This window comes from Taurulus bubalis, assembly GCF_910589615.1.
Source record: "Taurulus bubalis genome assembly, chromosome: 4".
Classification (NCBI taxonomy): domain Eukaryota; kingdom Metazoa; phylum Chordata; class Actinopteri; order Perciformes; family Cottidae; genus Taurulus; species Taurulus bubalis.
This window is the reverse complement of record NC_136592.1, coordinates 16099294-16126495: the sequence shown is the minus strand read 5'-3', so window position 1 is coordinate 16126495 and position 27202 is coordinate 16099294. Positions and strand designations below refer to the sequence as shown.

General features: G+C 38.2%; 3 protein-coding genes across 3 annotated transcripts; all 3 read right to left on the bottom strand.

Annotated features, from left to right (window-relative positions):
• Positions 1–677: 677 nt before the first annotated feature.
• tcf25 (TCF25 ribosome quality control complex subunit) lies at positions 678–16551 on the bottom strand. Its single transcript, XM_079217072.1, has 18 exons — positions 16237–16551; positions 14997–15143; positions 14807–14878; positions 14426–14550; positions 13577–13642; positions 13384–13466; positions 12821–12951; positions 12337–12436; positions 10146–10239; positions 9923–10015; positions 8461–8566; positions 7512–7671; positions 7246–7333; positions 6903–7061; positions 6726–6813; positions 5590–5669; positions 5408–5483; positions 678–2047 (listed from the first exon to the last, which is right to left on the bottom strand). The coding sequence occupies exons 1-18, from the start codon at positions 16435–16437 to the stop codon at positions 1880–1882; spliced, it is 2037 nt and encodes a 678-aa protein (XP_079073198.1). The 5' UTR covers positions 16438–16551; the 3' UTR covers positions 678–1879.
• A 1234-nt stretch (positions 16552–17785) lies between these two features.
• On the bottom strand, positions 17786–20413 carry cyba (cytochrome b-245, alpha polypeptide). The gene is made up of 6 exons (XM_079217600.1): positions 20293–20413; positions 19918–19987; positions 19446–19520; positions 19244–19327; positions 19058–19139; positions 17786–18660 (listed from the first exon to the last, which is right to left on the bottom strand). The coding sequence occupies exons 1-6, from the start codon at positions 20348–20350 to the stop codon at positions 18475–18477; spliced, it is 555 nt and encodes a 184-aa protein (XP_079073726.1). The 5' UTR covers positions 20351–20413; the 3' UTR covers positions 17786–18474.
• A 1558-nt stretch (positions 20414–21971) lies between these two features.
• mvda (mevalonate (diphospho) decarboxylase a) lies at positions 21972–26242 on the bottom strand (the record flags this gene model as incomplete). The annotated part of the gene is made up of 10 exons (XM_079217283.1): positions 21972–22568; positions 22962–23070; positions 23231–23346; positions 23777–23995; positions 24142–24216; positions 24447–24646; positions 24853–24999; positions 25083–25197; positions 25748–25818; positions 26167–26242. The coding sequence occupies 10 exons, from the start codon at positions 26240–26242 to the stop codon at positions 22488–22490; spliced, it is 1209 nt and encodes a 402-aa protein (XP_079073409.1). The 3' UTR covers positions 21972–22487.
• Positions 26243–27202: the final 960 nt, after the last annotated feature.

Here is a 27202-nt window from a genome sequence, read left to right as displayed (position 1 = left end):
CGACGAATCCTTTTATGATAATATGTTGCAGCATTAGTAGCAACATGGAGTTCTGATAGACTCTGATCCTAACACGCACAGCTCCCTTTGAGGCAAAGATATGAAAGCCTTTCGATACTGCCGACGATCACATGGAAAGACCTCAGACACTCAACCATAGCTCCAGGTGAACTAGGAACAATTACATCATTTGACAATCAAGCACAGTCACAGTTATCATGTGGCTCGCCGAGTAGCCAAGTAAATGTATGAACAGCTACAGTGTAGAGCGGGATTTGTTCAGTGTCTCCAGAGTTTATGTCCTCTGTGTGACTAAGAAATCTTTAAATTGACTCTAATTTTATGCTTTTTATATTGAATACAAATTGGGTGTAGTAATTGTGACCAACAAGTAAAGAGATCAAAAAAAGTGTACCGGTATGACTTTGTGACATTTTTGTCAGAGAGGTTTAACAGGAAGACAAAATGAGAACCAGGTCATGAGTACCTGACGGCGTGTGCAAAGGAAAATAACAAAAAGGTCTATTTAGGCGACATTTAAAAAATATGTCATACTCTAGCACTGATCATTAGATTAGATTAGATATTCGTTTATTAGTCACGCAGTGGGGACATTTGTAGTCATAACATTGACTACAGCAGATTACTGGAAAAGAAAGTTGGGACAATTCTTTGAACTGTTTTATTGGTTGGAGTAAGACACAAATATTCAAAAAGATGGCAAGTCAAATCAAACTGAAATGTGGAATTGATTTCCAAACAGAGTGGGAGCAAGGGAACATAACAGAGCAACAGCAGACATCCTGCGATAGAGATATGATTTACACAAGAATCTAAAACAGGCAAGTCGAAAATGTAATTAGAATCTCAGGCCGTGGTCTTGAAATGAAATGGCTATGTGACAAAATAACCATTTAACCAATATATTTCTTCATTGGGTCAAACAGAAGAACAGGATACCAGCATTGTTACAGTTTCTATTTAGAAATTAGCAGGAAACAAGACTAAAATTCATTCTTATTTACGGAAAATTAGATTTGAATAAATGGTAAAGGCTAAAATGAGATCTATCAATGCATTGCTTAAAACTCATCAAGATTTGTTTGTCATTTTTATCCAGGAATAACCTTTTGCTTTTCTAAAATAATATGATAATTTAAGGCATTGTTTATAGTTCTCAATTCATTTATATCCTTTTTTTGGAGTCCCTCGCCATATTTCGAAACTTTTTAGCAAACTATTTGGTAGGAAAGCCCAGTGGTCGGAGGAGAAGGTATTTATAAAAAAGAGTTTTACATATATTTCAAAAGATTTGCAAATAGAAACTTTCTTTCCGAGTCTGTGGCAAAACAACTAAAAATGTTAAAGTGCTGCTAACCTAAATGTTGAATGTGTGACAGAACTTTCACTCAAAATAAGATCCGTCTCAATGTGGTTCTCATTTTATAAATCAGTCCACTGTTAGTAAACATGAAAAACTCTCAGAAAGCCAAAAAGCCAGAAACCAGAGACAAGAGTAGCGCCCAATGCATTATGAGTTAGTGCTGCTCACTGACAAAGACTGGAGATGTTGGAACTGCTAAATGTTCATCACAAATAAAACGGTCAACTTGAGTCATGACAAGTTCAACAAACCCATCTGTTTTCTGACTGACATTTTCTGAATATTCATATTGTCTGGATTGTCCCAGAGTCTTTTTTTAAGTCACCTATTCCTTTCACTGAAGTATTCTGAGAACTGTGATGAAAAAAGAAGGAAAAAAAAACTACCCAGTTGTTTCACTTCATCTCTTCTTAATTATTATAAACCCACCAACACCATTAAATATTTTCAGATTTCTTAATGTCATTATGGCTTTCCACCTGTGTCTTCCCCCTCTCAGTCCCACTCCTCCTCATCTCTGTAGGGGTTGTCCTCTCTTGGTGGCTCTTGAAACCTGATGTTGGCCAGCATGTCCCTCATTGCCACCATTAGACGATTCACTTCCTGGTTCAGCTCCTGTCCAGCTCGAGCAACTTCCATGTCATCCTCCTGCCTCAGTCCAGCCTGATCACGAAAAGAGACATCAGTTAAAATACAAATACAAATACAAATATATATATATATATATATATAAAATCACTATGAAACGTCATTCAACATTTGTGTTCTGAATAAAATAGCAGGATACTCAAAGTTGTGTTAAATAACACAACATTATGTTGGCAGATACGTAACTCTATGTCACCATTACCAAAGAAGAACTGTGCAGCAAGTCTTCCCTAGTCTTAACTTTGTTTCTTTTATCCATATCACATCTCTTCCTCTCCTTAAATGGATAGATAACATAATCAGGATGGATGAAACTGTCCTGATGGAAACACGCCTCAGGGCATCTGGTAACTTTAAGCTGACCCACAATATGTTCATTGTGTGTGTGTACCCGATATATGCATCTCAATGTGGCGGCAGTAGTTTTTTTGCTGCACACTGGCAGTGGACTAAAAGACCAATGAGGAGTTAGAGATAACGCAAACTCTTTACATAACATTTATGATCCCATGGGTACACACTGTTCCATGTTAAACACCTTGTACAATTGTCAATGCCCCATTGTTTTAACCCTGATTGGACAGAGAGCAGACTTATTCTGTGCTTGGTCTGGCACCACCAAACTCTTTTAACAGCAACAAGTAGCCTTTGAGTCTGAACATTATTCACTAATAAATATTAAGGACCCTTATGGATTGTTGTGTGATGACAGTAATCTTACAAATGATTCTGATGGCAAGTTAAAATGAGACAAAGAAAATGAGCCCAATGGAAATGGGTTCAGTCCAATTGTTGCTTTCAGCATATTTAGCGAGTACATTTCTCAGTGCCCTTTTTTTAAGCTTAAGTCAGAAATGTTCAAATTCTACACAGTGTCTTTTACAGCACCGATTAAAAATGTACCCTGCGGAGTTTTCTTGTCCACAAACAAGTTCTGTGTACATTCAGTGTTGTTCGACTCATCTGCATCCTGGAGGTCTAGCAAACATTTAAATGCTTTCCCTTCCCTATAAAACATTTCCAAAACAGATTTTTAAGTAAATAAAATGCATGAGTCGTGCATTGTTGAGATCCATGTTTACTAGCTTGTCGTCTTCATCCCTGCCTTAGCTGGTATCTAATGGCATCACGTCACAGAAAGTCACCCATTGATGCCATAAAAGACCAGATTCACATCCCTCGACGGTTCTCTATCTCTTAAACAGTGATGATCTACTAAAGATTGATGGCACCTTGCAAATATGTCTTGAAGTCACATACTTTCTACATCGCAGCAGTCAACAACTGTCTGCAGTGGTTTTCTACATTCTTATCTTACTGTTCTGCTCTACATTAAAATGTGTTTGTCGTCAGCCATATGAAACAAAGAATAAGCAAATAATATGGAGTAAACGAGCAGAAAGAGCAAACAGTCTTTTATTGCCGAGCACAATATGGACTCGGGATGACTGTAGAATTGCGGCAATTGACCAAAATATTTCTGACTTTTAAAACAATAAAAAATCTTGTTCAACTCTGGTCAAAGTTACTGTGAGGAACTTTTAACTGGTCATGAACCAGTCTCAATATATGACCTTCATAAGTAAATGGGACCATCAGCAAGAAGATTGGCCATTTCTATTTAGTCATTCTTAATGCTCGTCATCGGTGCCAAAACAACATGAAAGTTCCTAAAAAGTAGCCATAAAGTAACATGAAATTCTTTGACAAAAAGATCTTAAGAAAAACCCTTCTTTCTTTCAAATGTGATATCTCAAACACAAAGTAAAGTCAAACTTGTACCCCACACAAGTTCACAAGGGTAGCCATTGAATGTTACATTCCAATGTCTGTTTTTGTTTCACTTTATAAAAAATATAAAAACTGCAATATAGGCTGCAGGACTTCCTGACAGTATAACTAAATTCAGCCATCACAATGAAGGCCAGCTATTGTGCGAATGGTAGAAATGGTTTGTTTAGGTTGAAGCATGAAAATGGAATGTCCTCAACTGACATTAGACACATTCAAGATTGTGTTCTTAGAAATACAGGTAACATTGAAGGTTGCAAAAAGTCAACATGACATGGCTTTATAACTTAGCCCTATACATTAATAATGAGGATATGTAAACATATATAAGTATCAAATTGAGTGTTGAGTGTTAACACCAAACACGGTGCGAATTTGATGCACGACCAGATTACATGCAAAGTCAATGCACAGACATGATAGGTTGCGAAAATGCGGGTTTTTTTTCGCCGGGCGGCGCAATAGACATGTATGAGGCGGCGCGAACAGAGCATTTGACGCAATATTTCAACTCCGGCGGAAAAAAATCGTGTGACGGAAAGTTGCGTCGGCCAATCAGCGTTGAGAAGCTCGTCATCACGTATAAAGCAGAACTAGTGGTTATTTCCATGGTGGATGGCGGAAACAGTATCTCTTTTACGGAGATAAGCCAGACACAGTTACTGGAGGAGTCGGTGAAATTCACCGAGCTGTATGCGGCTACGTATGGTGTTATGAACCCAGACACGAGGGCGTTAGATTATTAGAAAAGAGACAGCAAAGTTCATGAATATGGTTATTGTCTTGTTCTTCAGTGACACGGTTGGACAAAAGTTACTGCAACAAGGTCATATGCCCTCTTTGATATTTTTTGCAGTTGTCATCCCCTTAGGGTAACCATGTGTCTTTGGGGGAAATATTGCATCAGTCAAGCATGTATGGTGAGTTGTTTACCAAGATCTATTACCAGTTCATACATTTCCACCAGCCCTGGAAGGTCCCGCTACTAATTAGTACTCCATGTTATTTTAGTAATAGAAACCCCAACCTTTAACAGAATTTACACTGTGCTCATTGATACATTTCTGAAAATAAATCCTTTGAAAACAGTCAATTGTTAGGACATCTGGCTGGAAATTAGAACATCAACAGGAACAACATTTCTGATTTCAGTTGACACGCTTCAAACAGGTCAGTTCACAGAGGTTTATTCACCGACTGTGAGCTTACACAATTTATTACAAATTAGTTAAATTTGAATATAGGGTCAACAGCTGTTATTATCATGATGTACCCACATCCACATCATGGGTTCCTTTGTAGAGTTCTACGAAGTTTTTATTATACATCGATTCAGCAGCACCAGGATTCATCTTCAGATGACATCACTAGTTTGCTCTCCAGGTTGAGGACTTCAAATTCACAAATTATGACTAAGATCCAAAGCATAAATAACATCCGCTAATTCAGTTTTAAGGTTTAATTGCAGTTCTTTAAATTTATGGAAGACAAGCATATTGTGAGTCTTTCAATAAAATGAGAGTACAATTAAATTGCCAAAACTATTTCCTGCCACCTCTATTTTGCCTGATCCCTTAAACTCACCTGAAGGTTGAAGTTTGGCAGCAAAGACCGGAAAAACAGCGACAATGTACTCTCATTGGCTGCTCCAACGTGCTCTCTATACAGATAAACACACAAACAAAAATCTCATCATAGTGTAAAAGAAAGTTGCATATATACAGCCTGCTGGTTTGTAAAGCACAATATTTGATCTTCTCATGTACCTCTCGGGTCGGGTGTATGACATCACAGAGTCCAGTGGAGGCAGCGGGTCAAAGCCCATCACAGGCTGACTGGTCACCTCCTGAGGTTTTCAAACACATACACAAGATTAGAGTAATTTCCTCAGGGATGCATGAGTTCAGAGATACATGAATACTAAATAGGTGATCAGATTCATATTGATCCTACCTTAAAGTTAAGTGTGAAATCAAGTTATCGAGCAAAGTTTAACCATCTTTGCAATCACACGTAAACTCTCATTGGATTTGTGAGGATTTTCTGTGTAGTACAGATCATATCATTGTCCGAGGGTTTATAAGTAAATATTGGTTATCTTTCAGGATAAAATATGACACATCTTAAAAGGTGCTCCTTTCAGTGTTTTTCATTGTGAGACCACACTTATCATCCAGAGACAAATCATTCTGTTAAAAATTATACAATTTTATATAATTACATTTGAATGGATATCGATCTAAAAAGTTCTTTAACATTTTTCCACAGAGACTAACTTTCTCCCACAGTTTTTAGTCTGTTATAGTTAAAGGGAAATAACTGCACAACATTACAATAATACAAAGCCGGTCGAAAATCCTTTCAAGAAATACAGCAGCAAGGCTCTGCATAAAACGTGCAAATGTATGTGAAAAAAGAAATAGCAACTACGCTAGCGACAAACCAAATTTATTAGAGAAAGTTTGATCTATCAGCTTGTTGTGTTTTAAAAAAAAAAAAAAAGTACAAATAAATATACAGAAACTAAGAAAAAAAAAGCCACATGTGGTTAGACTTATGAAGGACTATATCTGTGATTACATCCACGGATGTTTTTTGTGCATGAAATCTGATTTTAAATCAGGAATCATGGGAGCATACACTCAAATAATCTCAAAACCGACATTAAAACAATCTCAGAGTGGGACCTCAGGGAGGCCACGTTTCTTGTAGTGTGATTATAAATGATTCAAACTCATCTGGATTGTGAGGATATTTGGAAAGCCTTAGTGTGCATAAGAAAATGGACAAGATTTTGATCTTATTGATTCTCATCACACCTCTAACGTCTATGGATGGCTGGACTGAGGTCATTGTGGATGAAGTGAATTGTGTTTAAGTGTGTTAGATGATTGTTCCTTACTAGAGGCAGACTTGAGGTGGCTTCTTTGATCTCAGAGAGGAGGACGTGACGATGGATGTTCCTTGGTGCACACTTGTACCTCTGCTTTCTGATAACACAGAGTGACGAGAGTTATGCTAACGTATGGCGCATGATTGCATGGAAATATGACAGCAGAGCAGCTCAATGAGATCTTACTTGTTTTGGCAGTCGTCTACCAAAGGGTCCTTGGCATCAACTCGACGCAGCACCTCTTTCACAGTCTCTTCCAACCAAACCATTACTGCCGCCTCCCTCCACATGCTGTGAGTCCTCCCCACATACAGAGCGGTCAGTTCAGCCAGGGCTGGGGGCTGCCTAGGGACAGCAAAATTAATACAACATGAGGATAACAGTAGGTTATGGGCCATGAAAAGGTTTGTAGTAATAGTATGAGGAATATGTTATAGTTCAAAGCTACCGCATAAGAAATGATAGCATGCTACGTGAATAGAAAAGGGTTGAATTGCATGATAATCAAAACAAAGGGAGCACACATTACCCAATCTGGCTCTTTGGGCCAAAAAAGGCATGTGAGCTGACTGTGGCATCTGGCTGCACAGTACACAGATCCAGTAGAGGAATCAAGACTGCAGAAAACACATTTACAGCAACACATGTGGGTGAAAGTACACGTTACCAAGTTTCTTGAATGGCATGTAAATCAATACTTTATTATAGACATATTTTTTGTCGTGGCATAAACAATGTGAATAAGTTACTGAAGGGGAATTCTGTTGAAATATTCATAGACTGCGAGAGTCTAACCTCCGGGGAACATGATGAGAGCTTTCTGCAGCATCTGGTCAGCTTTTTGTCTTTCTTTCTCACTTTCTTCAGGATCCACATCTTCCTGCTGACTGAGATGGAAATGACAAAGTGCAGTGGAGAATGCAAAGTTTGGCAGAAGGCACAGATTTCTGTGCACCTATAATGCAAAAACAAAGCATTTCTGAGTCAATAGATGAAATGTAAAGCACCTTTTATACAGATTAGTGCAGTACAAAGAGCTTCACAGATGACTGACAAGCAGAAAATTAGAACCTGCGATCAAATAAAATCTGTGTCAACTAACAAGATTTGTTTATTAATCAACAGATCTGATAAAGTGAGTTTCTCCACAAAGAATAACACAAAAGCATCAGTTTAAATATTGTGTTTGCCAGAGATGAGTTTCTTGAAAACAAGTAATTCAGCATGAAAAAATGATTTATCCACTTAAGGGGGCAGTCCAAATAAAAGCAGATAGAAAAAGTGTAGGTCGTATAAACACAGAAAAGACTAAACCGTTTAGGACATACAAATCGGGTAGAGTGACACATATTGTCGTTGTTCTTGTGTAGCATAACTGAGTTGATAAATTATATAATAACGTGATATTGGATTGGTTGCATACTTGCAGTTACCCGATCCAGCATTTTATGCTGTATTGGAAGCATTTCCAATACTGATATCGGAAAAACTAATATTTTAGTTAAGTCCAGAAATAAAGTTTTGTGAGGCACATTGACCTTTGATGTATGGACGGACAACTGAAGACATTATCCCTCAGGCAAGGGCTGTCACCTTGTCGAATGTGCTTTAAAAACAAGTACAATATTTGTTGTATTAATATGAAATCTGATAAGCAACCAATATAAGGACTTCATAACAGATGTAATGTACAAGTTGAGGCTAATTAAGAATCTTTTTGGGTAAAGACAGACACATGCTTTACCTCCAAGTCCTCATGTAACTGGAGAAGATACTGGTACTCTCGGGAGCGCAGCGTCAGAAAGTCAATGAGCAAGAGCATGCAAAGCGGGTCAGCGTCTGGGTCCAAACTGAGCGGCAGAGAAGACCAAAAGTTTATTATTATGAATGAACAGGTCACAGAAACTTCACCGAAATCACAAACATCAGAATCCAAGTATAACTAAAAGTCTCATCCCATACTCCAGGGTGAAACAACTTGTGTGACACCTTAAAAGCACTGTTAGTTAAAGATGACATTTAGCTTACTCTAAAAAGTTGCTATTTTAGTGTAAAATAAATCACGAGACCAAATCAAAATCCCACTGCTCTGCTATTTGCTTTCAGAGTACATTTTAAAGCTTAGACAACAGACCAACTTAAGTGGTTCGTGGAGCTGCTCTACTGTGCACAAATTGCTACCGACAGTAATAGTGAATTCATTTTATTTTTCTGGTTTCCTTCAAAATCCACCACAGTGTATTTGATACTATCTGAGCATGCATGATGATATTAAATATGTATTTCGAAAAAAAAAACAATACAAAAAGGGGAATACAATTATAAGCACTGTTTCTTTTCTCAAAACATTGACAGTTTTAATCAAATCATATATTTGAGACCATTCTTCAAACAGATTCTTCTTTCCATTTTAGGCTGACAGTGATGTATTCACTACTGGTTAAACAGGGGCAGCTGTCAGCTTGTATCCCTCCACTGCTGCTTTACAAAAGGACCACATCATAGCAAGTAAGATAAGCATTGACCTAGGGCTGGGCGACATACCGGTTCAACCAATATAACGGTTTCAAACGGTATGAATTTACCTGCATAGCCGTCATCTACCTGCATAGCTGTAACAACTGTTGTCGCTCTTCGGCAGGCATATAAAAGAATTTGAAAGGTCTTATATGAAACGCATGTTCAATTATTTACCACCTTTTCTAGTCTTTGATCGGTATTAGTAGTCACATATAACAATGTCATACAAGTAAGAATATGTTGCTTTTGGACTTGAACAGGATTAACACTGTCAGAATACAAACCTAATTGTTGAGTTCTTCCAAGTCTGATGACTGCAATTGGTGGTCAATTTATTTGGGGAAATAGGAGTTATTTTCGTTTAGCTAACATGTGATATGTAATGCTATTCAATGCCATTTCAAATAAAGAAACTAAAGACATAACAAGGGGGAAAAAAGCAATTAAATTTCTGCCTTCCTTATTTTTGTAGGAATAGAGCGCAGATAAGAGGTAATAACTACTACTAGAATATGAGTTAGTCAGAAAGACACCAGGGTTGTATGACGGTAAAAGCTATGATATTGGTCAACCTTTAAATGGAGAAGCATGTGGATTTTTCTGTATAAAATTACTTATACAAATGTACTGTTTCACTTTAACTCTATAAATCGTCTCTCCCAGAGTTCAGGCGTTTCCCTCTGTACCTCAGAATAAGTTTGCAGTACTCCAACGCCGTCCGTGGGCATCCTCTCTTTTCCAGGAACATCATGTGCTTATAAAGAGCCAGATAAAATGCCCTGCAAACAGAGATGATTGAATCATTCAATTGCTGAGTCCTTCAAACACAATTTGAATCATGAACAATATTCTAAAGTCCAACGGATGCTTCACAAAAGCAAAAAAAAAAGAGGAAAAGAAATTACCAACCTGTTCTCTGTACGCAGGTAATCAAGTCTGCTGGTCCCAGATGTCAGACTGAATAAGGGATGACAGGCGCACTCAAAGCTGTACAAGGCCCGCTCTGGGAAAAAAATAAATCCACAATTTACTCATATTCACAACAAAAATAATAATAATAATAATAATAATAATAATACTAACAATTACATTTTCATTGAAGCATCATCAAACTGGGTGTAGCACAATGTGCATCAGTACTGAACACAGCTGTACAGCGTGGCAGGTGCTGCGCTCAGTCAGTTATGTTATTTCACATCACCAGCAGGACTTCGCCAGAAGGAAGCAACCGTCTTACTTCTGATGTTAAATTTCAACAAATTTCGTGTAACAAATAATTTGAATAAATATAATATTGCGCTTTACCTGGAGCAGGAACTTTTTCAGATGATTCCTCTGTTTACTTTAAGGATGCTGGTTCGCACTAATTTATACATAGTGCATGTAAACAAAGCCTGACAACTTTGATTATAATTACTCAAGGAATTTGGTCACTTATGATATTGCTTTTAAACTAACAAGACAAAAGAACTAAAAACCATCATTAGGGCTGGGCGAAGTTGAAAAAAATGTAACCGATTAATCGCATTATTTTTCTGCGATTAATCGCATTATGCGCTAAATTCAATAATGAATGAAAAACTAGTGTATTGCACGCTTTTATTTTAAAGTAATGTTATCAGAACAATATAAACAGGCACTCTAGGAGCAACAGCAAGTTAACATACATCTGTTTTATTTATTTTTTATGAACAGGTACCAGAAGGGAAGAGGGAACAACATGAACAGTCTGTTCAGTAGTAAGGGTCCCTGTTAGGGACAAGCAACTCTTTCTTTTCTCCATGTTCAGTTTGTTGCTTACCTTAAAGATGTATGTTAAAAGACCAGCAATTGATAAACTTCATACAAAAGCAATAAGCGCTTTTGATGTTTTACAGTTCAGTTCAGTTTTTCTTACTGAGTGAGAAAAGTTCAGTCTGTCTTGGGCTTGAACAAGTGCATTGAAGTCTTGTTGAACGTCTGAGGTGGATATGTGAAGGACAGCTGGCAGATATCAGTAAGAGAGGGTCTGGACCTTTGCGCATGCGCGATTCATTTTCAATCGGGAAGCGGAGACTGCAGCTGGGAGTGGACCGCCTGTGAGAGCTTTGGCACAGCGGAGGGGCTCGCAGCAGCACCCGCTGCTCGTTGAGGACAGAAACTGCATAACAATACGTGCTTTCACTTCAGTCTGCAAGTCGTCAAGTTGGCAACACTGCCTGTCGGTGAGGCTGCGTAAGTGCGCGCGCACATACATAACTTGCCTTCAAAGTAAAAGCAGTGCCGTTGTATTGCATTCATGGCGTTATTTATATCTTATTTATTTCTTTTTTGATTGACCTCACGCGGGCCGGACTGGGAGAGCCGTAAAATGCTCAGGTCTGAACTACGCCTTCTGGTAGAGATTTGAAGTGAAAATGTAAATTTAAAGTGCAGCACATGTGTGCGGCAATGTTAAGCCCCTCCCAATGGTAAAAAAAAACATGCTGTTAACACATGATCAAATCATTGTTGGCGTTAATGGATTGCTGCATTAATGCATTTATAACGCGTTAACGTGCCCAGCCCTAAACATTATTCATTAAGGTATTTGGTATGCGACTCATATTTTGTATGAAGATAGTAAGTTCAATAAAATATATTGCCTAATTACAATGTATTTATAACAAGAATATCAAAACATTTCGACTCTGTTGTAAAATACCTAAAATTGTAAGGGCAAAGGAAAAACGTTTTTAATGCACTTAACAAAACAGATCCAAGCTGCATCCATGTTGGGAGAATTAAGTGATTAATTAACAAATATACTGTTTTTGTCTGGTCCTCTTAGCCTTATGGGTAAAAACAAACCTGGACATGGAAAACCTAATTATGTCTAAAGAGGGACTGTGTCATTTTATGTGAAAGATTTAGAGTCGCGCATAACATTTTAACAGAAGGAGCAAAAACAAATTGGTTTAGGTTTAGTATTGGATCATAGCTTAAGATGTAGCTAAATCAGTTGCTCTTAAACATATTCTGATTTATATTTTTGCATCTGAGACGTTGCTGCGATCCAAACACATTTACAGACTTTGGTTTAGAACTGATGTGGTTTACAGAAGGAATGCATGATCCTCACCGATGAGGTCCCTGGCCATCTCCTGATCCTCCTGTATGCGGCAAACATCAGACAGCTGCAGCAAGGAATCAATATGGTAGGGGTTAAGCTGAAGCAATGCCTGGAGAGAAAAAGAGAAGACAAAAACAGAATACAAAAAATGCTTTTAACAGGAGACGAAAACATGGGTCATGAGAGATGTGGACAGATCACTTTTAAACTCAGTGAATGGACATTTTTCTTTTTCCAACCACAGCGCTCATTGGGAATAAACTAACTTCTCTTCTAAAATTTTAGGTACACACAACATTCTGATACGACTTTGAACAAGGTTGTTTTAACTGCAGTTGTGGATTTTATGTACTGATGGTGATTCAACCAGATTGTGTCATGCCGATTCAAGAGTTGAAAAGCTTAGAATAAATAACATCACACACTGATTATTGTATGCACCCCTGGCAACATCAATACACTGTCACCAAAGACAGAGCGTAATGTGTCTTACCACAATGTTGTTGGGATCCATGGACTCGACAGCATCCAGGAACTTGAACTGTACTTGTTGGTACTGGCGGCCGTGCTCAAAGGTGAAGTACTGAATGCCTTCCTTTGACTGCAGTAGGGTCATCGAGATTCCTTTGAAGGCATTAAATAGAATTAAGAACAACAACACAAAGAAAGACACATGGGTGGTATGTAGTGAATATATATGTAAGTCACACTAATGGAATTGAAGAAGCAAGAGTACATTGCAGATGAGTTTTTGAAAATGATATAGTGTAAAAAAAATTATATGAAAGTCTCATATTTAGTGAATTAATATCAGGATCACAAAGCTAATAGCATATTCAATTTTAAACAACACAAAAAGAGAAAAGCAGTAGTCAAGTGGGATACAAATAATATATACATGTATCTTTCTATTGTATTATTCTACAGTTTATAGACAGCTCAACAAAGAGGACTGTCGTTAAACTTGACAAACAACAAAACATCAGTTTCAGCCAGAAATGATACATTTAAAAAAGCAACAAAATACATTTCAGAGGACTAGAAGGAAAAGCCTACCTGGGCGGCTGAAACGAGGCCAGCTGTCCTTAGGATTTGTCATCCAGGTGCTACGGTGAAACTGTCTGTTTCTCTGTCGAGGTCTGTCAAAAAGAACACACAAAATAAGCAAATTAAAATACTGCATACATACAGACGACATGGGCCATTTCAATCCAAACAGCCTCACAAAACTTTTCACTACTCTTTTTACCTTTGATCCCCCTGAACAGCTCGAGCCCCAAAATATCTCTTCAGCTCCGTCTCTGGGTTGAGGTTCCTAAAGAATTGACACAAACATTAAAATCTTGGCAAGCTAAGTGATGACGTGGGCCAGTTGAGGAAACGCATTCCATACCACTTATCCGCATTAGCTACAGCTGCCCCAATCATATGGTTGAAGTTACATGAAATGGACACATATTTGATAAAATTATTTTCGGGACACTATCAATGACAATGTGCAGTGACAGGTGAGAGAACTGGCTTGCTCTGTATCAGCATGGTTGCATCACTGAAAACATCACATGCTTTCTATCAACACAGGGGATTTGCCTTCGAAAGCTAATTGAAATAGCTTGCTCTGAAGTTACCAGATGTGTGGCCATATTTCTAGGCGTTTTAACCTTTTGCAATTCTGTATTGATTCAATGCATCCCTGAGACAGAGAGCCTCCAAATAGTTAGTTTTTCTTGCGTGAGCAAAGCACCACCACATGGTCGCAATAAGGAATCACAGAAATGTGCATAATAGAAATTGAGGCTACTGAACTGAACACTGCCAAGTCATGTCAGCTGTGCACTGGTCAGGGGCTTTTTTAGTACTACTAAAAGTGAATATAAATATATTCAAACATAATTATGTTTATTTTGAACTAGCTTAAATGTATTCAACACAATAACAAATGTACTAATACAGTAGACATCAGAGTGTTGTGTGCATGTAAATGTACAGATTAATAATTCTGTTACAGGCCAAGCTAAGTCTGGGTGGTGAAAAACAATTAACAACGAAACGCAATCTGATCGGAATTTGTCTACGTGAGAGATGTTGTTCTCCTCACCTGTGCTCCACATGTAGCACAGATCTTCTGTCGGAGCCACTGCAATCCTCATTTTGTAAACTCAGACCATTGGACTGCTCCAGATTTTGCAGCAATAAATCTATATTATCGTTTGGTACAGCCTCCTGAAGTTATAAAAAAAAGGGTTAGACAATGTTTAATTGGCGTTAGAAAGGTTAAAGAAGCGACAGTTCTGTATTTTTGGTGTTTAATGTATGGTTCTGAAGAGTGTTTTGTAAGACAGAGTAATTATCAGAACAATAGTGTCATTATATGTTGTGAATGCAAAATATGAATTAGGTTGTCATTAATTCTATGAATTGATTTATTGTTATTTGTTCTATTTAATGTCCTACCAGAGCAGAATCCCTATAAAATTACCTGTCCATTTTCTGACGTCACTTTTGTCTTTTTCTTTTTCTTCTTCTTTTTAACTCTGTCTCCAGACAAAGACTGTTAAAGACAAGAGAGATTACAGTTTAATATATGGAAAGACGATCAGAATAATATTGTTGAAGTCAAATCTCGGGATCACCAAAGGACATCTTTCTTCTCGCTTTGCTTGATCTACCTTTGTAGAAGTTTTCTCTTGCTTTTCATCTGGTTCCTCCGTTTCTCCGATATCATTTTTTTCCGAGCCATCTGTTTTATGTCCATCTGGCTTTTCTGCCTCTTCGTCAGGTGAGATGTTCTCTGCTTCATTGTCTGCATCACCGATCTAGTAAAAATGTGACATTTGTAAGAAAGTGTTGGGTAAAGCAGTGCTAAAAGTCCATTAGAAATCCCAAAGCTACATGGAACATCGCAAAAAAGTTTGTCCAACATCATAACAAACCTTTTCCTGAAATCATGACATGGTTACAACAACCTAATGCCAACCACTAAACATAGGCAACATTTGTGTGTTCAAGGTGACACATAATATTGTCTCAATACGCAAACTCAATATTGTGAACCGCAGTTTATCGATGTTTTATAGCTTGAACAAATAGTAAGTGTAGAGTTCACATATAAGGTACGCTCACACCTTTAATAAGATTACTGTTGTGATAAATAATATACCTACAACCTGAGATGCTGGTGACACTTTGTCACAACTTTTAATATTAAAAATGAACTGAAACATGTATTTTACACAGTAAAAAAGTAATATTTCATTTTAGTTACGCTTTATGATTTTGACAGCAAAACGTTGATCCAAAGTAAATCTTAGTTTGATATAATAGCACGCCGATGTCTTGATTTACAGTGATCCTTTGTTTCATAAACACAAAGAGACCAAATTAATAACAGATCAAATTGAATTTGTTTAAGTTTCACTCACTCACTCTTTCTACATTTTAATTCACGTGTTAAGGTAACTACGTGATTATCATCAGAGGCAAGGCCTGTACGAATCCACAATCAACTTCACTTTACTAGTTAAGAACATTCACATCGGTCCACATTTTAATTAGCAAAAAAAAAAGATAATTGTCTGAAACTTTAAACAGAGTTGCATCATGTGCATATTTGTTAGTCTCCATTTTGATTGATAACTTGGGATTTACAGGCTGGTAGACATGCCTGTTGTACAGTATATTAGTCCCTTCTTGTCAGTGTTTTCTTCAGACTGCTTCTGATCAACATATTGTTAATTTAGCGTTACTTCAACCTGAATATAATCTGTTTTAGCTTCAATGAGTCGAGAAACGAGCAAACGTTGACGACACACGGCTAGCTTGATTAGTGAGGTTCATGACCGGAGGAGAAAACATACAGCAGCGTCACGGGAAAAGTAACATGTTTAGACAATTACACAGTCTCCTTACCAATTCATAAATGTTGCTGACGTTTTTCTGAGCCTTGTTTTTCTTTGCCTTTCGGCTGCTGTCTTTGCTATTAGACGGAGGAGAAACATTAGCCGAGTCCAGCTGCTCCTCCGAGCTGTCCCCCAAAGTTAGATCCCCGAGGTCCAAGGCCTCCTGGCCCCGCTGTTTACCTTTGAGCCTTCGCAGAGCCCGGGTCGACATTATTGTCCACTGCTCATAGGACACATACACGTAAGTAGCCGCGATCAAAGTAGTTACTTGTTAGCTAACAGACACAACAACCCAACGCAATAAGGGTCAATTCCATTGGTTTCCCTTTCTTCTTCTTCTTTTTCCTCCTCTAGATGTTTCAACCCTGCTGGGCGTGTTACTGCCCTCTACAGGATAGATAGAAATTGCAGCAAAAAATATTAATTTTCCTCCACTTTCATGAAGCGTAGGTTCCTGTCATCATTGTAAATGTGCTAATGTTTGTTTGCAACAGTTTTTTCGGGGACCAAATATTAAATTAGCCATTAAGATAACAATAAAACAGACGTATATGCCAAATCAGAAAAGGAAAAGGCAGGTGATACATAAATCAGATAAATAAATTAATAGAGGATAAGGCACAACATACAGTAATGTCTATGACAAGCAATATGTATAGTAGGAAATACACAATGCCAGTGATTGACTAAAATTAGCATACACTTGTATTCATATGCATACAGTCTTGTATTCAGCTCTTAGTACATGGTGCTCATTTATTTAAGTTGTGAGAGTGTTATAATTCTTCATTCTCAATGGGCTGCACTTTGATTTTGTTTCTCATAGAAATTGGCTCTAATGTTTTTTTTCTTTAAAAGTTAAACTATTTAAGTACTTTGAAACAGCTTCAGTGTATGACTTGTGCTGTATGAAGTACCTTGTTTTGTCTCACTTTGCCTAAAACTCTAATGCAATTCATGCTGCTCCAAATTAACTCAATCTATTTGTTGTTTTCTAATTCAGCAGGAGGTGGCAGTATTAACCAGAGTAAAACACTGTATTGTCTTGATACCTAAAACAAAAAAGTAAATGAAATAAGAACACTGATTTCATACAAGAAACTACAGAATAATTACTTTAAAGTATTTGTTAGAAAACATACACATGAAATAATAATACTGTAAATCCAATAAGTGCTGTATATTGATGGTGTGTCTCGCATGTTACAGCCCCACAAACAAAAATGGGGAAGTATCATTGCACCACTGTGGTATCCACACACAGTACAGCTGCTGAACAGATCATCTGTGACCAACACAACCAAAATCTACATTAAATCAGAAATTAATGAATAAACATGCAGAACTTGTCTAACAACCAGCCATATAAATTAATCACACATTCCATCATGAACCAACAAAGAGAAAAGAAACAATTGAGGGAAAGGGAATTCCTGATGTATTGAAATTTAGTGGGTTTGCGAAAGGGAGAAGTTGCAAATGTCCTTTCTTAAAATAACTATCTAAGGGAAACTTGTAAACTGAGACATATGAAAGTACAAAACCAGGATAGGTCATGATCCAAGGCACATGAGGCATTTATTTATAAGACATCAAAATACGGACAACAAAATAATGATAAATGCCTAATATAATCAGCCTAATACAGCCAAAACCCAATATGTCAATTTAATCCAAACAAACATCGCTATGTTGTGCTTTCAGGATTGTGATCAATTGACCTCAAGAAATACACAAATACCCAAGGGTTAGGAACAGAGTACATATTACAATATATTGTTAGATCTGTGCATGGTTACACAATACAGTGGATGCAACACAACTTAATATGAATTCTGGTGGTGAGCACAGTAAACAGGTATTGGTTTGCACTTTTAGAACAGCAGTACAATCACTTACAGTCTTTTGACTAACTTTTGTAAATGGTTACCACTTAGCAGCTATGGTTTGCATTTTATTTATGTGGCAGGTTTTCTTTTCTGTTTCAACAGTTAAATTCACTTCATCCATTCTCAAACATTTTCAATGTTCTCTCTCAAAGTACAGTATTTACAGGTTGAGTAAGGAGGCGTGGACCCAACATGTAGTCCAGTCACTACCTTCACTTGACTTCAGAAAACTAATCGTTTGTCCAGAATAAAATACTCTTGTGATGCCCCACTGTGAATGGTTTTGATAGATTTAATTGTACCAAGCTCCCAGGCAGGCAGGGGAAATGGTACAGAGGATGGGGTAATGAACTGGTTAGTTATTCGCCAACAGGGATGGGGTTGTCATAGGCGGCTCCCTCAAGGTCATCTACCCGTTTTCTGCGCGTCTCAGGAGGAGGTCTTGGTGGTGGATTCTGGGGAGGATTCTTAACGGTGTCCGTTGCCTCTCGGCTGATCTCCTTCCTTGGAAGAATGGGCTCCCAGTGTTCACCTCGGATAGCGGCCTAAAAGCAAGAAGATGACAAGACAGTAAGATCAAGTTAAGCATGCCTAAAACCTATTGTTCAAATCCCAACAACAGTAATGGGAGGATACAAAACAGTGACCCTTATCCTGTACACTCATAGTTGTATGCATAATTATATTAAGATAAACTGTACAGTGTGTGCCACACTTTATGACTTCGGTTACCTCATCTAGGACTTTTGAAGAATTCAGGCACACCCCTGACGGGTCAGATTTCATAATTAGAGGGCCATGTCTCAACCGAGGAACCAGTAATGAAACGATCTCTTCCTTGTTGCCATTTCCTTGTTTCAGTTAACTGGCTACTTCCATCTAACAACTTTATGAAATGTTACCTGCTATTAGAGATTCATGTGGTAAAAGCTGAAAACTTACTGCAAGGTAGATAAGGCTGGCAATGCCGAGGCAGACACATCCGAGGACAGTTGCAAGCATGAAACCTCCAGGTACACAGATTCTAAGAGAGACAGACAAAAGACCATAAAGACAAGTAGTTTGTCTATTGTTGGGCTGTGAATGAGAGGAATGCAGTCCAGCAAAGGAAAGTCTCTGTCAACTCACGCAGCATGTAAAAATGCTCTGACATAGTAGTTCCTTGTCAATGGCCCAAAGGATTTCACACATATAGTGAAGCAGTACTGGCCTCTGAGGGGAAACAAGAGACAGGACTGAGCAATATGCTTTACTAGCAATAATAACAGAACTTGTCCATTAAAATATGTATACACATAAAAAAATATTATAGGAAAAATACATCACTTACGTTCTCCCCACACTTGTGCCTTTGGCTCTCTTGCTTCTGGGATACTCCAGTAGACACACAAACGCCCCAGCAGCACTAGTTATCTGTCAAGGCTGTTTCCTCTCACAAGGTTCACTCGTCACATAATAACTATGACAAGACCTCAAAGCTCATTTAAAATGAACATCTTTGGCCGTGAGAAGGTTCAGTGATATTCAGAATGATGGAGGGACTGATTGTTTTGGATATAAAGGAAATAGTAGAATGGAGGAATATGGTAAAAATGCCAGATGAAAAAGAGTTTTCAGAAATGAAAAACTATATTGATTAATGTATCCAAATGGAGGCAACCCTATTTGAGACATACTGGTTCAATATGTGCAAAAAGTAAATATAGGTAGTGGCTTTAATTTACTATTTTACTGAGACGACTTGAGCGTTCAACACTACTTTCAATTAAACTCAATCATCTTGGTTAACGTATAAAGGATACACAGCATAAGCAGCAAACTGCCAGCCTCTGAACTGTCCAGCCACCCCGACAATGCCTCCAGTGAGAAGAACTGAACGAAGGAAGCAGGAAGTTAAAATTAAAACGTATTACAATCATACCTTTAATGAATCCACTAAAATAGAAAAGCCTATGTTAAATTATGCAACACTTTGACTTAGAAAAGCATTTTAAATAGTTATCAAAAGACTTGAATTTACAGATGCTTGATGATAATGATAACGATTGCTGTGACATACATCCATATATATATATGAAAATATTCTATTTGATCAAAATTGTTTATGTAAGTTAATACACAATACTTACTATGAAACTCACTTTTGTTAAACCCTAACAAAATGTTTATATACTTACTGAGTCCTGAGGCCAGAGCCTGCTCATTGGCCCACATCGCCCACTCGATTTTCCCCATTGCGTTTATTCAGTAGCCTCTCTGCAAATTGCTGGAGCTCACGGGGAAGCGACTCACAGCTCTGATAGTTTCTACAAGGAAGAAGAAGTATTTACGTGAAGTGAAGTGCGTGTGCGTGTGTGCGCGTGTGTGTGTGTGCGTGTGTGTGTATGTGTGTGTGTGTGTGTGTGTGTGCGTGTGTGTGTGTGTGTGCGTGTGCAGGCTGAGAGGCGGAGCGTACGTGAGCCGATCCCCATTTCAGTCGTCACTTCCGAACAGTGGAGGAGTCCAGTGGAGAGGAGAGGAGGGGCTCACCAAACTTACCGAGCAGGTAAAATAAGTATAACACGGACAGTTGTAGAACGTTCATATCATGATCATATCATATCACTCATGCTAATTGTTGTCCGCTTTAGTCATTCGGTATAACGTTTATAAACACAACTATAGAAAGACGTTTGATTTTTGCCATTAATAAAATAAAATAAAATGATCTCATGGTTTTATAATAGATATATACTGTAACGTCCACAGGTATGACTCGCAGACGTTGGTTTCTTTAACTTGCAGGTTTATTCCCAGGAACTCACAGTAGATCTGACAAGGTACTTCGCTAACAGTTGCTAACCTGAACAGCTAACAAGCTCTCGTTGCTTAGCTCACACTCGACATAACAACACACACACACGCACACACCGTCACTCCACCAATCACAGGGCGCAACCCTCCCAACCAGCACGCTGCTTCCCCGTGATTGGCCGGAGAGAGTGAGAGGCCACCGCCCGACCCCTCCCCACCACAGGTGCCTGAACAGGGTCGCTACTCGCTACAATAACTTTATTCATCCCCAGAGGGAAATTTGTATGTGGCAGAAGCAAGCATAGTTACATAACAGACGTAAAAATATTAAGTATGAAAAATACTCAATACATACAATAAAATAGTAGAGCGTATTACATTTAGGAAAGTTACATAATAAAGTGCAAAAATGCTAAGTGTATATTGTGTATATATGAAGTGTATATAAAGTATATACAGTGAAATAGAAGTATGTACAATGACTAACTAAACGACAAAAGCGGTGCTAGGGTTATTGATATTGATTAAATTGAAGGAGGATCTGCCCAGAGGTGATTTATTATAAAGTCTTATTGCGGTTGGCAGGAATGTTCTCCTGTATCAGTCCTTGTGGCAGTGGAGCGGAATAAGTCTGTTGGACAAAGTGCTCCGCTGTCCCTGCAGTAGGAGGTCCAGGTTATCCAATGTGGACAATAATGTCTTCAGTGTCCCCCTCTCCACCACCTGTTCCGGACAGTCCAGTTTGCAGCCAATGATAGAGCCGGCCCTCTTCACCAGTTTGCTGAGTTTGTTGGTGTCTCCGGCTCCAAGGTTGCTCCCCCAGCAGACTATGGAGAAGTACAGAGCACTGGCCTCAATAATAATTTACTCATAAGTGATTTTTAAAAGACTTTTTTTTCCTTCCGTCATTCTGAAAAGTTCTGCTTTTAACGCAAGACATATTTTCTTTTTCTTTTCCCCCCATTTGCATCTTTCCCTGACAAAAACTTTATTTTGGAAATCTCAAAAGACAAAACAAGAGACAGCTATATTGACTAAAATATATTTTAATTAATGTTACGGAATACAATTGACAAAATGAAGTATGTACTGTAGGTTTGAGATTATGTTTTCGCAAGATGAAAATGAAAACATAATTAAAGAGAGATACATTTCAATTCTCGTAGGCACAAGCATGTACTCAGATTGGACAAAGAGCAGGTCAGCTGCAGTACTGAACTGCATTCATTGATCAGTGTGTTGCTCAAGAGCACACAGGCAGTACCCTTGAGCAATGCCAGCGTGTCCATGTCTTTACTACCTCAAAATCAGCGCATGCTCATGTCTACGACTGAACCAGTGAGTGAAACACCTCTAAAACAGTATGCATCTGTAGATACTGAGAAATGACCAATTAAGAGATAGGGACATTATTAAATTTTGAGAATAAAGGGAGACATATTAGCATCCACAATGGTAAGGAAGGTGTTGCTGGGATTTGTAAAAATGTAGTTACATATGAAAAATGCACATTTGTATCTCTGCTGAGTTGGCTTTATTATTGCTCAGTGGAACTTTGTCCATTTTTGGCTGCAGGGCATCACACAGTTTTCTTAGGCAACCCATCAGATCCGAGTAGATGCTGAGAGGGATCCTCCACAACACAGGGGCCTGGTCCAACCTTGAACACAAAACAAGAAAAGGTCATTATACAATAGAACTCATCTTTAGTAAGTTTGTTTCTGTGTTAACATGTACAAATGCATTTCATAAGCTTTTTCTAATAAAGTCTAAACCTGAATAAAGGTAAAATACTGAATAAACCCTAATGTCACATCAGTGATATAGAGGAACTAATGTTTGTCACAATATGTGCCACAATCTTCAACTGAAGTATTGCAACACAATATTTACATAAGAGACACAACTTTCTGCTGCATATTGTGCAGCCTTAAGATAGACACACCAGGTAATTTAAAACCAAAACAGATGACATTGACTTTCAGGTTTTGATAAAGTAAACTGATAAAAGAACTGAGCTACAGAGTGATGACATATGTGTTTACGTGTGTACCTTAGTACTAATAACGTAGCTTATTCCCTTTGACAAGGGCTCTAGACCAATACTGCGTCTCAGGTCCTCCGACAGAGCCACATGATTAACTGGAAGACCTTTTACAAACCTGCAGAGAAGAAATAAACATTCAAGGACTCATTTCAAAAAGACTGAAGCAAACACACCTTAATAAACAGCATATTTGGAGACAAAAAAATACTAGGCATGTTGTTTGGCAGCAATATTTTGAAGCGATTATGTAGTAAGTCTATTAACTGTCAACTCACTGTCCTCCATTGATCTCTGGCGGAAAGAAATGTTGAACTGCCTGAACAAACTCAGGAACATGCTGCTGTAGCGTGTAGATCACAGCATTGGGTCCTGCGTCAAATGTGTATGCCAACTAGAGGGGAACAAGGAGACTGCAGCCGTCATATGAAGAGGGTGAAAACCACCCCACAAGTTTCACATCTTCGTTACACCATCTCAGAAATGCAGCTGCATAAACTGAGGCCAATTTGTAACACAAGAAAAACTGAAATGCATTCACAGGGAAAAAAAGTGAGGAGGCTACAGTTGTGGAGTAGATTACAAAAGACATAGACACTGCAACAGACAAATGTACATGTGTTTGCTTATGTACTGCACTGATATTTCCCAAACCATTTTAAATTGATTATAATGTTCAAAGCTCCATTTTTCCATTTAACATTAATTGTTTTTCTTTCTTTATTGTTGATTAATAATGCATTAAATAAATACACAGCTGTCCAACACTGTACCAAGAGGTGTAAAACATCAATATGGTTCTGCTCTCTCAGAAAGTTACTCACCCTTGTCTCCCCGTAGTGTCTGTTGTACCGATGCACCAAATTGATAACCTGTTGAGACACACTGCTGAGGTAGAAGATAGGTGGGTATGTGTCAAGGCAGGTTGCATGGAACTGGTTACTGTCCTTCATGGTTAGTTCGGCAAATGCAGCAAAGTCCTTCCTTTGCACGGCTTCAATCATCTCTGCCATCCGGCCTGGGACGACAGACTCGGCACGGTGCTACACACACGCAGAAAAGATCAACATAGGCTCTCTTGTGAGTAACAATGCATTAGCTTTGAATACACTGTGAATGAAAATAATCTCCACTTTTAAACAGAAACAGTAATTTTAGTACACTGAATAATGTAAGTTAATGCGAGTACCTTTAAGAGACGGCTTGTTTGAACGCTGGTTTGCATCCCAGAGGTGCTGCCCACTGGCTTCCTCTCAGCACTGGCCTAAGAGAAAAGCATGAAGTACATGTGATATCACTTTTTTACTATTTTCAACTTAAGTGTGCATTTTTTGTACTGGTAAAGACACTTGCAATACATGTTGCACAAAATTCCGTAATTTATAGAAGTTAGAAATAGCATGTGACTTTCACAATAGAGCCAAAAGTGCCAACTCATAACTGACACATCATTCTGTCAGTCTCTCTCTCTCAAACACACACAAGCTGACCTACCACTAACACAAGGACTCTGAGCTCAGGCCAATGAGTCTCTGGTGCCACCTGCTGGGCTAGACTGTCCTTGCCATCGTCTTTCTGTCCCATGATCCACTGGACAAACCCTCCATACATACTGCGGCATGCGCTCCCGGAGCCTTGCCGAGCAATCCCAGATAACTCCCCCTCCACGCCAAACACCCGGGCAAGAGTGTAAACTGCAACACAATAATAAAAAAAGGGAGCAGAGGAGACACGGTAAAATGGAAATGTATCAAATATGAGATAGACATGGTATATTGAAGAATGGGCACAGAAAGGAAACATAGTTATTATTCTAAGATGAAAACCAGCAGTTGAGTGTTCAATCAAATTAGTGCTCTAGTATTATTAGTGTAGTGTCTAGGTGAGTACACACACTCACCTAGACAAGCGAATCCAGCAGCAGAGGAGGCAAGCCCGGCAGCAGTGGGGAAGTTGTTAACAGAGCAGATGTGGACTTTCTGAGAGAAACCCATTGAATCCAAAGCAGGGTCCCCATCATTACGTCTCTTCCTTGCAAGTCGTCGAACTAAATACAGAACACAGAAAAAGGACATGGTCTCAAAAATCAGAGAAATCAAAAACTAAAGAACTAAAACAGACGGGACTCACTCTCTCTTAGACAGGACTGTAGTCTAGGATGGGTTATGTCCTCTTTTTTGCCATTTAGCCACATTCGATCTTCCTGAAATGACCTGCTGGTTGCAACTGTTGTGGTAGTTTTCAGCTGAACAAAAGGAGGAAGACAAGGCAGATTTATATTAAATCGCAGCTATCGTATCACTCAAACAAAGCCAGATTAGAAAATGTAAACCTCACAATCTACATATCATATAAAACACCATTTATGTAACCCATTTTAGCACAATTGAACAGCAAGGTCAATATTTTCTATAATCTGAATCATGTATTTGTACTATCTTGTTATGTTTCCATTACATTTACAGCGACCATGGGATACAAGTGTTGACACTATATTCTAAGACCAAACAAAGGTTACTACATAGTTTTTCCCAATGGGGTCACAATGCATGAAATATAACCAGTGTCTCTAATTATTGAATGACTGACCAGCCTCACTAAAACTATTGGTTCTCATAACCATGCTATGAAAAGCAGATATCAATTAGCGTCTCTTTTCAAGATGTATTAATGGAGTCTTTATATGATGGCAGGAAAACAGACAGAACAGATGCAACAACACTTTGAGAATATTGAATGTTTTTTCTACAGACACAAGATTAATAGTCTGATGATAATGCTGTTTACTTAAATACCTGGTCTTGATGCAACGTGACGCTCAACGATGAGTTAATGGGGAGAATTAATTCTTCATTTCGCTTCCCCCCTAGAAAATAAGTTGTACACGAGTAAAACAAATATGAATAATACATTTTATTTGTATAGCGCTTTAAAAGGGTACTCAAGGCACTTTACATGTTAAAGACAAACAATAGAAGCAGCAATAAAACAAGAACGATGACAATAGTGAGAAACAAAATAAAATATGAATATGCTCGCCACTGAATCCACCCCTTTAGTGCGCAGTATTCAGTGGGACACCATGCACAAGTTACCAGACCATAACACATGTTTAATCGTTAAGGCAGCAATTATCAAGTTAGTTATCGTTGCTTCCTAAAGATACACCTAGTTTACCTACACAAGGATACACATACGTCGAGGAGATACTTACAGTATTTGATGACAGCTATGTTCACAGGAGCAGTGCATGTAACTGTGTTTGGTTTGTCCATACTATCCCCAGGCATAGCTCTTTATGTAAACCGACGTTTGTATTGCTAAAATTGTACCTGTATACTTTGAAGTACACTTTACCAGCTGCTCTCGCGTTCAGCAGCTACAGTTGAGCTAATGCTGTACAACCTTACTATAGCTTTTCCTCGTTGTGTCCCCTGATTGGCTGATCTTGAACATGTGGTTAATCCCGCGACCAATCAGAGTCGAGCCAGTTGTAGTCCAAAGTCGGAAGAGCCAATGAGAGATCATCTGACCACGGTCGTGCGAAAATGGGGCAAGGAGAGAGACCGTCCCACTCCAATGTATGTCACAATGTTTTATGAATGATATGAATTAGAAACAAAATCAATTTAACAGTCTATGGAAGGTAAATAATTATGAATTTAAAAAAAATCCAACTGCCCTTAAATATTGTAATTGTATATCAAAAGCAGTGGTAACAAGTTGTACTGACAATTTTAATATATGTACACTTGAGTATTTTCATTAAGTATTACTTATTACTTCAATTCCACTACTAAAACCAACAGTGCAAGCATTTGATTGCAATGCATTAATCTAAGCAGTACATGATTGCACCATTCAAATATGTTATATTGTGGATAATACGGTTACCTTTACTTTTTAGAATCAGAATCAGAACCATTTATTGCCATGTATGTTTTCACATACAAGGAATTTGTCATGGCGGGTGGTGGATAACATTTAACAATAAACTAAATGCAAAAAATGGGAGCATGTTTAAATTTACAATTACATCTACAATGGAATATACAATAAAAATAAAGTGCACAGACAAACAGATAGCAGTACTTTAAGGGGACATGTAAGTGTAATGTGAAAGTGACAAGTGTGATGTGAAAGTAAAGTGTATTTAAATATGCGGTATGAAGGGATGTGCAGGGGAGTGACCAGTAGTACATTGTCCTGGGGGTGACAGGACGTTTGTCATGAAGCATTTTTACACTTTA